The sequence below is a fragment of the Octopus bimaculoides genome, chromosome 23 (genome assembly GCF_046866305.1).
Source record: "Octopus bimaculoides isolate indiv1 chromosome 23, ASM4686630v1, whole genome shotgun sequence".
In the NCBI taxonomy this organism is placed as follows: domain Eukaryota; kingdom Metazoa; phylum Mollusca; class Cephalopoda; order Octopoda; family Octopodidae; genus Octopus; species Octopus bimaculoides.
Window position 1 is genome coordinate 18,622,599 of NC_142950.1, and position 15,009 is coordinate 18,637,607.

General features: G+C 35.3%; 1 protein-coding gene across 3 annotated transcripts in view; it reads left to right on the forward strand.

The window, feature by feature from the left end:
* LOC106870769 (ubiquitin carboxyl-terminal hydrolase 44-like) overlaps positions 1-14,693 on the forward strand; it is a 123,482-nt gene extending 108,789 nt beyond the window's left edge. For all 3 annotated transcript variants that reach the window (XM_089340679.1, XM_089340678.1, XM_089340680.1), the window contains one exon: positions 13,825-14,693. In XM_089340679.1, the coding sequence (XP_089196805.1) occupies positions 13,825-14,375 (551 nt within the window). In that variant the 3' untranslated portion in view covers positions 14,376-14,693. The remainder of the gene's footprint in view (positions 1-13,824) is intronic.
* Positions 14,694-15,009: the final 316 nt, after the last annotated feature.

A 15,009-nucleotide genomic window follows, 5' to 3' on the forward strand; every position in this document is an offset into this window, starting at 1 on the left:
TGAAACGATCGTACTGCATTACCTCTGGATATCCTTGTTGCTTATTTTGATTATATATATATATATATAAAGAAGGATAAAATTATTATTAATATAATAATAATATTAGTGGCCAGCATACAATTAAAAACTATAGAGGTAAAAATTAATTTGAATTTAAAATTATATACATAAAGTATAATGAAAGGTACTTGGAAAAAGTACCAACATGCTAGAAAAAGAAGTCAGAAAGACTCTAAACCACGTTTATCAGTCTTTTACATAGATGAAAGCAAGGAAATGAGCAAAATAAATTTAGCCTACCTTTAATGGATAAACAGATACTCCCATATCTCTGTAATGAATACTTAGCTATCACCAGTGAGATTCACCGTATTAGTAAATATACGTGAATATATATACATATGTATACATACATATACATACATACATTTGCACATATAAACACAAGGCCAATCATTCGTTCTTCTCACCATGCACTTTTCAATCAAATACTTCTTCAGTGCAATACAATGACCAGAGTGAATAAAACAAGTAAAGAAAAGCACATGGTGAGATGGGCGAATGATTGGCCTTCTGTTTATATGTATGTATGTATATGTATGCGTATATATTCATGTATTAGTACTAACATGATGAGTCTCACTGATGACAGCTAAGTATTCATTATAGAGCCTGAAATGGTTTGATATGGGATTATCTGTTTATCCATTAAAAGGAGGTTAAATTTATTTTGCACATTTCTGAGCATTCATCTGCAAAAGAGTGAAATAGGTAGTTTAGAGTCATTTTGACTTCTATTTCTAGCATGTTGGTACTTTTTTCAAGCACCCTTCATTATGATTATATATTTTTATGTATAATTATAAATCTATATTAGTTTTTAGCTCTATGGTTTTTAATTATGCAGTACAGCATGTTGTTGCAAATTTCTGGCAGAGTGAATAGTGCTGTTTTCTCAGAGACGGTGCCCAACTGACCCTACTATACTGTGTAGTCAACAAAATCAAAAACAAACAATGCGCATGCACGAAATTAAAAATATAAAATGGTAACAATATATATATACATATATACATCACACACACACACATATATATGATGTGTATATATATATTTAAGAATTTGTGTTGCAACATTCCTGATGTGAAACCAAGTGTTGAAGCAGATATATATCAGGATGGTTCTTTTCTTCTCCCCCCCCCCACCAAATAAGCACACATACTATATATTTGTTCTTCAGTTGTTTATTACTGTTCTTATTTCATCTTAGGTCCATAGTCTGGAAATGTTTTGTCACACATCTGTGACCTCTGCAATTACCCTTTCCACCCACATGTGTCCTTCTGCTCTGCTTAATTCATACTGTCCTTCTATGATCTATTTCCTTATCTGCACATGCGGCTACCTCTGTAACTATGTGTGTGTGTATATGTTTGTGCATACACACACACACAGTTACAGAGTTAGCCGCATGTGCAGATAAGGAAATACACCATAAAAAGACAGAATTAAGCAGAGCAGGAGGACACATGTGGGTGGAAAGGGTCATTGCAGAGGTCACAGATGTGTTCCACTTGTATGTATATGGGCTTGGCCACTACATTGTTTATTATCCATGCCCTTTATATTATTGTTCTCAGTAGTATTTTGAGCCTTACTCTTGATATTGTTCTTGTACCCCTCTGTGTCTGTGTGTTTTCCATGCCACTGCCACCATGGTTGATGTGGCTATTAGGGAAGTTACTGTACATGTGTTTGTTTGTATATATGGGTTTGCATACTATGTTGTTTGTATCCATGTACTTCATACAGTTTTTTTGTTTATCTGTTTATCTCTATTTCTGATATTTATAACAGGTATGTGCATGTTTGGTTTTTGTGTGTATTATATTGTTTGTACTTTTTCTTTTCTTCTGTTTTTAGTTGTCATGTTGCATGTTGTGGTGGTGGGTGTTATTGTTCCATTCACGTTTTCTGTTGAGTTGCTGTATACATGTGACAAGGCTGAACATACAGCCTTATCACACTGTCACGCTGAATCTCCTCGAGAACTATGTTAAGGGTACACATGTCTGTGGAATGCTCAGCCACTTGCACGTTAATTTCACGAGCAGACTGTTCCGTTGATTGGATCAACTGGAACCCTCGTCGTAACCGACGGAGTGCTGTATACATCCAAGAGGACCTCACAGCCCAGGTCCTGTTGTCATATTAAAATTCAGTGTGACACTCAAATTGTACACGTAAGACAACTTAATATTGTCATATATATTACATATCTCCCACAGGATGCCCCAAATCATGCAGGTAAGTTTGAAGACTGCCTAGCAAAGATAGAAGTTCTCACCAAACTGGAACAACACATCAGTGTATTCCTTTTGGGTGACTTAAACTTCGCCGATATGGGATGGCCTGGGGGCCAAATGCTCCTAGGAATGACACCACCAGCAAGCACAGGGGGAGTCTCTGCTCCACCTTACCAATGCTTCTTTCATGGATCAAATTGTGCTACAACCAACCAGGGCAAATAATATACTGGATCTCTGCTTCACAAACAATATGGACATTATCCATAATGTTAAAGTTAGACTGACGCTGGTTTCAGATCACAACATAATAGAGTTGTCTATGTATGGACCAAAAGACCCTGCAGATGCACAGCCTATACAAAGCCACCAAAATCTCTCCAAACTGAATTTTCATAAAGCAAAATGGAAGTTGATTGAGAAAGAGATCCTCAAACAGGATTGGCCTAAATGTCTCTCCACACCAGGCATTGACATGAAACACAAACATTTCATGTTCATAATGCAAGCCATATGTGACAAATCTGTCCCAGAGCACAGGACCAACATACACAAAATCAGGAAGATTCTTATGAGACAATGGACAAAGATTGCGAACTGCTTTAACGAGCACCCTAAAAGTGGTGAGAAGCCTTGCCTGGAGACAGCACTGCTGGAGATTGAAAATAGTCTGCATCAATCTCACAAAAAGGAGAGAGCAGATAAGGAAGCTTGGGTTACAGAAAATATCAAGTCAAACCCTAAAGCTTTCTTTAAGATTACCAAAGAAACAGCTTCAGTATGCCACAAGATAGGACCCCATTTCTAAAAAGATAGTTCCCTTACAGGAAACCCAATGAGGATAAGTGAAATACTGAACGAACACTACACCACTGGGGACACAAGCAAGTGAAAAAACCAGCAGAATTCTTTGCCACTTTATCTGTGACCAAATGGCAAAAAAATTCATTGATTACATCGACATTCAAGATATAACACTAGAAATAGATGAGCTTGACACAAATTCATCTGCTGGCTCTGATGGAAATCAAAACAATCCAATGAAGCTACACAAGGAAAATTATCTCAATGCAATTTATCAGCTACTGGGAAAGACTAAAAGACTTAAAACTCTTCTCCCTAGAACAAAGGTGAGAAAGATATGCAGTGATATACAGCTGGAAAATCCTGGAAGGCCTTGTACCAAACGTTGCACAGGACCAGAGAGTGCAACAGCTTGGGCTTCAAAGGCCCACAGCGCTTCAGCGCTGTGGGCCTTTGAAGCCCAAGCTGTATCCTTTCGAAGTGCCTGAGAGACCTGCATAGTGCAGATGTAGGTGTCTTCAAAACACAACTTGATCTCCTCCTGTCGAGGGCTCCTCATGAGCTTATTTCACAGCAGGAAACACAGATGAGAGCAGCAGCATCAAACTCCCTCATTTACCAAATGCTACATAACAGAGGAGGTTTCAAATAGTGGTGTAGCACAGTCAACAGTGGTACACAGCATGCCTGCAGCTTTGAAGCTGAAATAATTTAAAGATTTATATCATATATGTAGATAGATAGATAGATAAATAAATAAATGGAGTTAAACGCAGGTGTTATTCAAATCTTTATATTTCCAACATATGTTTCGAATAAAACATTGGTATTATTCAAGAAGGTATAAAATGATGTAAAACAATGCAGTCTTCTCATCAGGGGGGAAAAAAAGAGAAAAAACGCATCGATAAGACATTTTAACCAAAATGTGGTCACTGCATATATGATGAAGGGAATGCTGGTAAGTTAATTTACTAAGCCCTTAGACATATCAATAAATGCAACAATACTGGGCTTAGTAAATTAATTTGGTCTTTAAAGGAACATAAACAATTTGATTTCAAATGAAATATTCTATCTAGGTCCTTTCCTTATGATAAAGGTAAATCTTTTTGTTCGCTCTGTAATGATGAACTGTATTTCATCCTGTTCTCAGAAAATCCTCTTGTAAACATGTTGAAAGAATGGGTTTATCATTGCAACATTGACAAAAACATACCTTTAGTTCCTATAAGTAATTTCTACCAATCTATAAAATTCGACCTTTAACTGTCTTCTTACATTTCACTACCATTAAATATATCTATTTCCATGCCTTTAATCTTTATTCCTATTTACTTATTGCACTATATTTCTCCACTCATAGTTTTCTGCTAATTTCTTTCTTCCTCCTCCTCTTTCTATAAATTGCCTTTGACGTTATATCTGTTAATGGTTTTTTTAAAAAATCCCTTCATCATATATGCAGGAATCACATTCGGTTAAAATATCTTATTGATGTGTTTTGTTTCTCTTTTTTTTTTCCTGATGAGAAAATTGCATTATTTTACATCATTTTATTTCTTCTTGAATAATACCAATGTTTTCTTTAAAACATATGTTGGAAGTATAAAGATTTGAGTAACACCTGCATTTAACTCCATTTATTTATTTATCTATGTTATACAAAAACATTTCACTAAACCCTAGAATTTCTACCTTTATGAGTAGGCTGTTACATCCTTGGTACTTATGTGAATTTTTGCTACCCTGGTAACTATTTATTATTTTTTTCTGTTATTTGTACACATCGAAAAAATACACATACATTTATATGTGTATATATGTGTGTGTGTGTGTAATTCTGAACAAACAGTAAAAGGTTGTCATTATAGTACTCAGAGTTTCAAATGTCGGAATGACGAGCTACAATACATTCCTGTCGGCTATTAATGGCAACAGATGCTATAAAAAAATGTTGAATAAAAGGGAAGTTACTCTAATAGGTAGAAAAACGATAAAAAATACACGCAACTCTATTCTCACAATACATAGACAAACCTTCTGCGTTCATAACGTCTACATACATACACATTCACACAAATATGAAACTCCAAGTGCTATAATGACAACCTTTTACTGTTTGTTCTAAATTATAACATATAAATAAGCCTCTATTTATGTAATATTGAGGTCTCATTAAGAAAAATGAGAAAATATATTGTGGATACTTATTTTATTTGTATCACAATATGAACATAGCAAATAGTTTAATACAAATAAAATTTAAATGAGCATACATTAATGTAAAATAAAATACAATATGTATAAGAGGTACCTACACATGTAAACAGTGCTTCGGAATATTCGAACCATGTCAAGAGTTTTAGATGTAAAAAATAGCAACAAAAATAGACAAAGGAAATAACCTGTTGTTCCTAATTATAGTAATTATTTGGAATAAGTAGCATTTCTCCTTTTTTTAGAATAAATAACCACCTTATATTTTCATTTATTTTGCACAAATTCCCAAATTTCATTAAGAAGTAAGTGTAATATAATTTTTTTTATCAATCTAATAGTTTTTCTGCATAATTGAACGTATCTGTTAGTGTATTGCAATGCTACTAATTGCATTAATCTTTCTTTAGAATAATTATTGAAAATTTTCTTCATAACTGAACAATAATGCAGTACTTTAAAATTTTATTTTACATGTATACCCTCTACCATTAATTGATCTTAACAAATAAAGATATACAAATATTTGTGAGAGAACCTGTAATTTAATTCCTGCCCTAAGTATACAATATAGCTTATTCTTTTTTATCCATAACTTTAAAAATATTAAAATCTGCACATAAACTTTTTATCATATATCCCTAATCACTAATTGATTTAACTATAATCTTATTTCGTTATTTTTAACCCCAGCAAATTCATTTCTCTCTATATTATCAATTTTTTATTTTCTTTCACATCCCTCCCTATTTCTTATCTTTCCTCTTTAATTCAATCTTTTTACTTAGCGTTTTCACAATATATCTTACCCTTATATTATGTCTCTCACAACCCTTGAACATCTATATATTCTCTTAAATGGTTGTATAATGTTCATCTAAATGCATGACCATTTTTTTAAAATCCCTAATAAGTTTTTAGAAAGTTTTGATTTGCTAATACCTCCCACTATTACTCCATTGACAATCCCTCTTACTTTTCTAACAAACTAATGTTTACATTGTGTACATACTCGACATATGATTACATAGTCCTCATGCATCTTATCTAGGAAGCTCTTTACTACCAACTTGTATTCATGAGAGAAAAATATGTAAGCATTAACCTTTTGAATGAGATGGCCCTGAAGATATCTGGACACTTTGTTGTTATTTTTCATATCTAAAACTCTTAACATGGTTCGAATATTCTAAAGAACTGTATAGGCACCTCTTATACATATTGTATTTTATTTTACATTAATACATGTTCATTTAAATTTTATTTGTATTAAACTATTTGCTATGTTCAAATAAAATTAGAATCCACAATATTTTTTTCTCCTTTTTCTTATAGTAATAATTATAATGTGTGTATATATATATATATATATATATATATATATATATATATATATATATATATATATATATATATATATATATAAAGAGAGAGAGAGAGAGTATATAAATCACAGTATGTGTGTGTATAATGACTAATGCATACATTTCCACAATTTTTAACCGATTTTCTCCAAACTTTACACACACATTACTTATGTCCCAAGGATGGTCATGCACTATAACATTTTGCCCAGAGCTCCCATGTAAATGGACATAAATGGACACAGTTTCTTGTATGTAGGCTCTTCCATACTTTTTTAATCTCTGTTCCCAATGCATTCACAGACGACTGAACCAAATCAAATCAAATTTTAGATTGTAATACTATGAGACCCTGTGAGTGTCAGCATGTAATTATTTTGGATTAAAATAATGCAACATTGGCACTGGTTCCGTATTACATCTCAAAACTCAAAGAATAAAAGTGAAACCTTCAACAAAGTAACAGTTATGAATAGTTTCACTTCCAAATTGTTTCACTTTTATTCTTTCACTTTTAATAGTTTCACTATGTATATATATCCATGTATTTGTGTGTGTATGTATATATATATATATATATATATCATTGTATATGTATGTGCGTGTATACATATATATATATATGTGTATATATACATGTATATGTGTGTATATGTATGTGTGTGTATACAAATATATATGTGTGTATATGTATGTATGTATGTATATATATATATGTGTGTGTGTGTATATATATGCGTGTATATATATATATATATATATATATGTATGTATATAATGTACTGATCTGTGATGGAATATTCAACAAAAAAAGTACTCCGTTTGGTGAGAGATAAATATTATTATTTAAAGTCACAATACATGTATTAAAGTGCTACTAATAGTTTCATATGTTGAGAGAACTCAAACATATTCTTCAGGTGCCAACCACATATCATAATGAGCTAAAATATGGAATAAATAGAAGAAGCACGATGAAACTGAGAAGGCAACATATAGTAAACAACAGAAAATGAAACTAAAGTGTCAAAAGGTAAAAAGTACTATCCTCCTGAGGCCTTAAATGATAAGGCTGGAAAGATATCAAGTCAGTCAGGAATAGGTGGAATTTTCCAATTCTTCAGAATATATTTATACATATGCATGCAACCACTGAAAATTTCTGACCTGGAGTTCAATAGAGAGTTAGGGATGTTAGATCTGAACAGGATCTGTGCTCTTTCAACTAAACATATATATGTATAATAGTAGCTAAGCCTAGTTTCACCTGGTCGGTTTGGATGATGTGGCTGTAAAACCTGCACTGTGTAAGCATTCAACTTGTTTGGGCACGTTTACATTAAAAAACAATTTTAGAATGCCTTTTTTCCGTCAAAACGCTAAAAATAACTGATTCGACCAAATCAAAAAACTAAACCCAAATACTGAGTGAACAAAGATGAACCATCCCACTTCCATTGCACACGCACACACAAACACACACGTTCACATCACCCCCCCTTTACATACACACACATATATTCACACAGAGTTGAAACGCTGTTTGATTTATTTTTTCAGTGTACAATTTTCATCATTCCACTACCAAGTATGACACCACCCCTTCCTTCCTTATTTATCTATCATCCCTTCCTTTCTCATTCATAAACACAAGAGTATTATTATAGTAGATTATCTCGGTAACCATGGGAGCTATGAAAAAAATACAAAGACCAGCAACACCACTGGATCATTCTACACATCTGTGTAAATTTTCATGCAATTCCACCCAGCCATTTGACCGTGAATCCCAAGACAAGAAAGAATCGCTGTATAGGGAATCTGTACACCCCTGTGATTGGCTAAGTGAACTATACTAGTTAGTGTAAATGAGCATGTGCAGAACAGTCTGAGAAGAGTGTCATATGCACAAGTGTACAGGTCATAGGGATTATTGAATAGAGATATCATGGAGTGCTTGTTGAAGATACACAGTTGAAGAGTAATAAGAGAACATCTGGAACGTTTGATATTATAATGGTTTAGATATAATGATGATGACAAGAAGTCATACGTCATATCAATCCATGAGGGCCTCACATCACAGGTCCTACTGTCATACTCAAATTCAATATGTGACACTCCAGTTGTATACATAAGACAACACAATATAGTCATATGCAATACATATTGCCTACCAAATGCTCCAAACCACGCAGGCAAGTTTGAAGATTGCCTCACAAAAATATAAGAAACTCTCGTGAAATTGGAACATCACGTGAGTATGTTTCTTATGGGTGATTTCAACTTCCCCAGTGTCAAATGGCCTGAAGGCTTCGTGCTCTCAGGAATGACTCATTGCAAACAAGTACAGGCCGAGTCCATGCTCAACCTCACCAATGCCCTATTCATGGAGCAAATTGTGCTCTGACCAACCAGGGTGAATAACATTGGATCTCTGCTTCACAAACAATATGGACATTGTTCATGATGTGAAAGTGACACTGACATTAATTTCGGATCATAACATAATAGAGCTGTCTATGTATGGACCAAAAGTAGCCAGAGACATACAGCCTAAAGGAAGCACCCAAAATCTCTCCAATTTGAACTTCCACAAAGCAAACTGGAAATCGATCCAAAAAGAGATTTTCAGACAGGATTGGCCGAAATGTCTCTCCACACCAGACATTGGCATGAAACTAGAATGTTTCATGTCTGTTATACAAACCATATGCCAGAAATATGTCCCAGAATACAAGGCCAACACAAAAAAGAACATGATCCCAAGGGAGAGTAAGCTCCTCGTGAGACAACAGACAAAAGTTGCAAATCGCTTCATCCAACATCTCAAAAGTAGTGAAAGGTCTCGCCTAAAAACAACACTGATGGAGATTGAAAAAAGGCCGGAATAATCCTATGTGAAGGAGAGAGCAAACAAAGAAGCCTGGGTTATAGAAAACATCAAATCAAACCCAAAGGCCTTCTTTCATTATGCCAAAGAAACAGCCTTGGTACACTGCAAAATAAAACCCCTCTTCCAGAAGGATGACTCCCTCACAGATAAAACAATCAAGGTCAGTGAGGTACTGAATGACCAGTTCGAAAGTGTTTTTACCACCCTGTTGGAACACAGACAAGTGAATGAACCAGTGGATTTCTTCGCTGCCTCACCTATATCCAATGAGGCGGTTATGATGGATTACATTGACATTGGGGAAGAAGATATAATACTAGCCATAGATGAGGTGGATGCTGGCTCAACTGCTGGCTCTGATGGTTTCCCAGCAATCCTCCTCAAATCATTTAAATATGCCCTGGCAAAACCACTACAGGTTCTCTTCCAGAGCTTTCTTGCAAATGGCAAGCTGCCAAGCAAACTGAAGGAGGGAATAATATGTCCAATCCATAAAGGAGGAAGCAGAGCAGATGCCAAAAATTATAGGCCTATCTCTGATTTTACACATCAGCAAAGTCATAGAACAAATAGAGGAAAACTAATCGCATTCCTTGAAGAAAACGACTTACTGAGTGATACTCAGCATGGTTTTCGACCCAATAGGAGCTGCATCACCCAGCTTCTACAGCACTATGACTGAGTGTTGGGGCAAATGTGGTATACCTTGACTTTGCAAAAACTTTTGATAAAGTTGATCATAGTATGATATGCCACAAACTGCATAATCTTGGCATAGCTGGAAAACTTGGAGAGTGGTTCCATGACTTTCTAAAAGATAGAAGTCAGGCAGTGGTGGCCAATGGAGCCACCTCAAAGAAAACACAAATAGTGAGTAGTGTTCCACAGGACAGTGTCTTTGGACCACTGCTTTTCATAGTAGCCCTCTCAGATATGCCCTCAGCAGCCCAGATAGCTACCCTTGCTAGCTATGCAGACAATACGAAAATCTCACAGAAAATACAAAACCCTAACGATGTTGTACACCTGCAACTCAATTTACAGTTGGGCTGAGGACAATAATATGCAGTTTAATGCTGGAAAGTTCCAAGCCCTGTGCTACCAGCACCCAAAACTGTAAAACTTACAGGATATACTGGCACATGGGGTATTACAATCCCAGAACCTAAATCCGTGCGGGACCTGGCTATCAACATGAGTGACAATACCTCTTTCCAAGTGCACATTACCAAGATGGTGACAAAATGCAGATGGCTGGCTTGCTGGATCCTGAGAACCTTCAGAACCAGAGAGAAGGAAGCCATGATGGTCCTCTGGAGGACATTTTCCTCAGCCACCTGGATTATTGCTCCCAGCTATGGTCACCCAACAGTGTAAAATCAACAGCAGACTTTGAAGCAATCTAGTGAAGCTTTACAAAAAAGATCGTCTCATTGCAACAGCTCAGCTACTGGGAAAGGCTGAAACAGCTAAGACTCTACTCCCTGGAGAGAAGGCGGGACAGATATGCAGTAATATACATCTGGAAGATCCTGGAAGGGATTGTGACAAATTTTGGCATTGAAAGCTACACAAATGCCAGGACAGGTCAACTCTGCACAGTGCCAAAGATCCCAGCAATGCCATCGTGCTTCAGGACCAGTTACTGTAAAACCCAGGTTTCACGGGCTCACAGCTTTTTAATATTCTCCCAAAGAGCCTGAGGTACCTACACAAAGTGGATGTAGGTGTTTTCAAATTAAAACTGGATCTCTTCCTGTCGAGAGTCCTAGATGAACCTACCTCGCAGCAGGAGGTGCAAATGAGGTCAGCGAAATCAAATTCCCTTGTTCACCAAATGCCACAGATCTTGTGTGATAGTGCAGAGTTTTACTGAAACACATATGGCCTTCCATTGCATACACTGTTTATCCAGGGCTTAACAATTATTTCCAGAACCTCAATGTAGGCAGCAGAGTTAACTCTAAGGGCTTGTGGAAAGAAGTGAGGAGGCATCACATGTCCTTCATTGCTGACAACCCTTAAAACGATGACAGTTGCAGGAAATTTTGTATGGAACTTCAGAAGGGTCTGCACATAACCATCTGTCACTTCTATTAAATTTTTTCATCTTGATCAAAGTTTTTCTTGTTTGAGAAAAACCAAACCAAATCTTCTGATGCAGTTATTTTCTTTTGCATTTTGTGACAAATTTACCTTTTCTCATCATATAAGACTTCTATCTGATGTCTTTGTGGACAACATTTCTGACTGTTCCTTCTGACACACGGAGATCTTTTGCAATTGACCTCATGGACTTTCTGGGATTGTAACCAATGGTCTGTTGAACTTGCTGGATAAATTCAGGTGTTCCAATGATTTCAGAGCATTTAGAATGCTTTTTCTGCTTTGATACTGGTAATATGTTTCCATCTTTAGTTTCTAGCTCCTTACAAACTTTTAAAACTCAAGATATTTCTAAATCATTATGCTCAGCCTTTATAACCACAATAAGAGCATGCCTCTTCATTTTTTGAGTAAGCTGAAGGTCTGCCATTATTATTTTCTGAAAGAAAGATTATACAGAGTTAGCAAAAAATGCACCATTGACCCCAAAAAGGTATGTCGTCAAATACCTTATACACCCTGTATATTATATATTGTATATAATATATATATACTTATATATATATATAATAATATATACACAATTATATATATATATATATATATATATATATATGATAATCAAGATAGAGGAAGAAAAGTAAAGTAAAGGCTGAGGAAAGGGTAGATTGGTAGATAGAGTTTTATTTTCAATTTGGTGTAAAATGGTTTTCATATTCTTTCTCAAGTATGTGTAAGTTTTATAAGAATAACAGTTGTAAAAATCTCAATGCTATAAATATATATCCGATCATTTATAGAGATATGTGTCTTGTTATTACCATTGGCGCCACATTCAGAAACAACAGTAACATCCATCATCATTATTATTAAAAAAATAATAATAATAATTAAGTGGTAAAATGCCCACGAAGAAGCTTTCTTGACAGACACCAAAACATCTAACATACATTGATGTCACCTTATATGGTATGTGAATATTGTTAGGCAGCAACTTGGCATTCATTTGCATTATTTCTCCTTAATCATCTTAGCTGGGCACAGCATCTGTGTGAACTAACCATGTAATGTTCATAGTTTGTTTCATTTGAAGGGGTGTTCATGCATATTATCTCTGTTTCTCTTTCCAATCTTTTTGACAAAATGTAGTTCCTCTGCTCCTCTTTCAAACATTTAATTTTGGAAAGAACTTTTTGATGAAGTGTAGCTTCATTGCTTTTCGGAACATTGGGTCATATCTTGAACATTTGTAAAAGGGAAAGATTTTGAACTTACCTTCACTGCATTTTTCTAGATGCTTGCTCAGTGGAATCTTGTTTGTGCAATTCTTCTTGTTGGATGTGTCTGTGGATTCTTGCATGTTTGTTTCACCAATATAATTTTCCTTGCAACTGGGGCAAGCAATGCAGTATATGAAATTTTGTGTCTTGCAGTTCATATCTGCATTTACAGGAGTCCGCTCTTGAATATTATGTGGGAACCACTTTCTAAATATTTGAAGTTGTTGTTGTTGTTGCATGTTCCACATCTGCTATCTCCACATTCTTTTACAGACAATTCTGATTCATTCTCTGATGTGAATTTTGCTCTTGTGAGGTGTTTTTGAGATTTTTTGACTGGCGTCTACTGTTTCGTAAGCGGTTTTCGTCAATGAGATTTTTCATTTTGGGGCTTTGTAAAAAGTATTGGTAGGTTTGATTTTATGGTGTGAAAATTGTTAGCTACTCCAGGATTGTGTGTATTGATAAATGGAATCATGTGTTCATGATTTTTTTCCTTTGGTATCATTAGTTGTGATATGTTCAGCTTCATCACCTTTTTAATTCCATTGTTTATTAATTTTAAGGGGTATGTCTGTTTTGTTAGGAAGCCTTTGAGCTCATTGTGTCAGATTTGGTGTATTTTGGGATCAATCACTATAGTAGATACGTCTTACCATACTGTGTATATGATTAATTTTCAGAAACATTAATTTCAATGTCAGCTTTGTGAGGTGATGTGATTTTCTCTATACATATTTTTGTTATATTTATCTTTCCAAATTGTTTGCCACTTTTAATAATTTTAATAATAAATTTGTGAAATGTTTTAATAAAGCTGATTGATTTAATCATTGTCATTTCAGACTCTTGGATACTCTGTAATGACACAAATGTGCAACAAGTTCCTATGAAGGAGGTGTTCAAGTCCCAAGTGTACATCTTAATCTTCTCCCTACTAAATCCTTCACAGGAGCTACCAAATGACATTATCACTTCCACCTCCACCACTGCCATCCCTGATCTTGCAAAAACCTATATAGAAACTACAGACAGCAGCAGGTCAACAACAAGGGACTCTTTCACTCATATACCGACTACCTCGGAGAAGAATACTGACCCCTTCGACCTGTCTCCTCCTCCTCCTCCTCCTCCTCCTCCTCCCAAGACTGCAGTAAAGTCCTTCCCAACCAAAACGGTGGCCACTCAGCAACGCAAGATTCCATGTTTGTTATATTTTGAAAGCCCCTATTACACAAGAAGCAAAAGCCGACGCAAGCGAAGAGTCTGTGTTTCTCAGACACTGTGCAGTAGTGTTGTGAAACCCAGCAGTCGGAAGAGGAAACACAAATGTTGCAGCAGGTTAAAAAATAGCACTAACAGCGGCAGTAAAAGACGCAAACACAATGCCATATAAATGCAGAACAGAAAACTTTTTGTTTTGATAAATTGAATTTTTGTGTTGGTGTGAGTGAGTGTGGTAGTGACATAAATTTGACTGACTCTGACTTGACCTTGCATAAAAACATTTCTTTCCTCCTGTTCATGTATGTCAGCATTCCTGTTTCTTTCAGAATACCATTTTTCATCTCAAAGACTAAAATAATTCATACAGAAAGCCATAAGAATTTTTAGGTGTTTGCTGATATTCACATGTAGCTTTTTTTCCACTTTTTTATACTAAAATTGAAACAAAGCAAAAATTGTCATAAAAAAAAGAAAAAATGAACAACAATGTCTGGTTTTTGCATTTATTTATTAATATTTTACCCCCCCCCCCCTTTTTTTTTTGAGAGAGCAGTGAGTTGGCACAATCTTTAGCATGGTAGGCAAAATGCTTAGCAGCATTTCATCTGTCTTGACATTCTGAGTTCAAATTCCACTGAAGTTGACTTTATCTTTCATCCTTTCAGAGCCAGTAAAATAAGTACCAGTTGAGCACTTGGGTCAATGTAATTGCCTTACCCATCCTTTGAACTTGCTGGCTTTGTGCCAAAGTTTGAAATCAATATTTTAACCCTCTTGATACTGGCCTACTTGAGACCACTTCT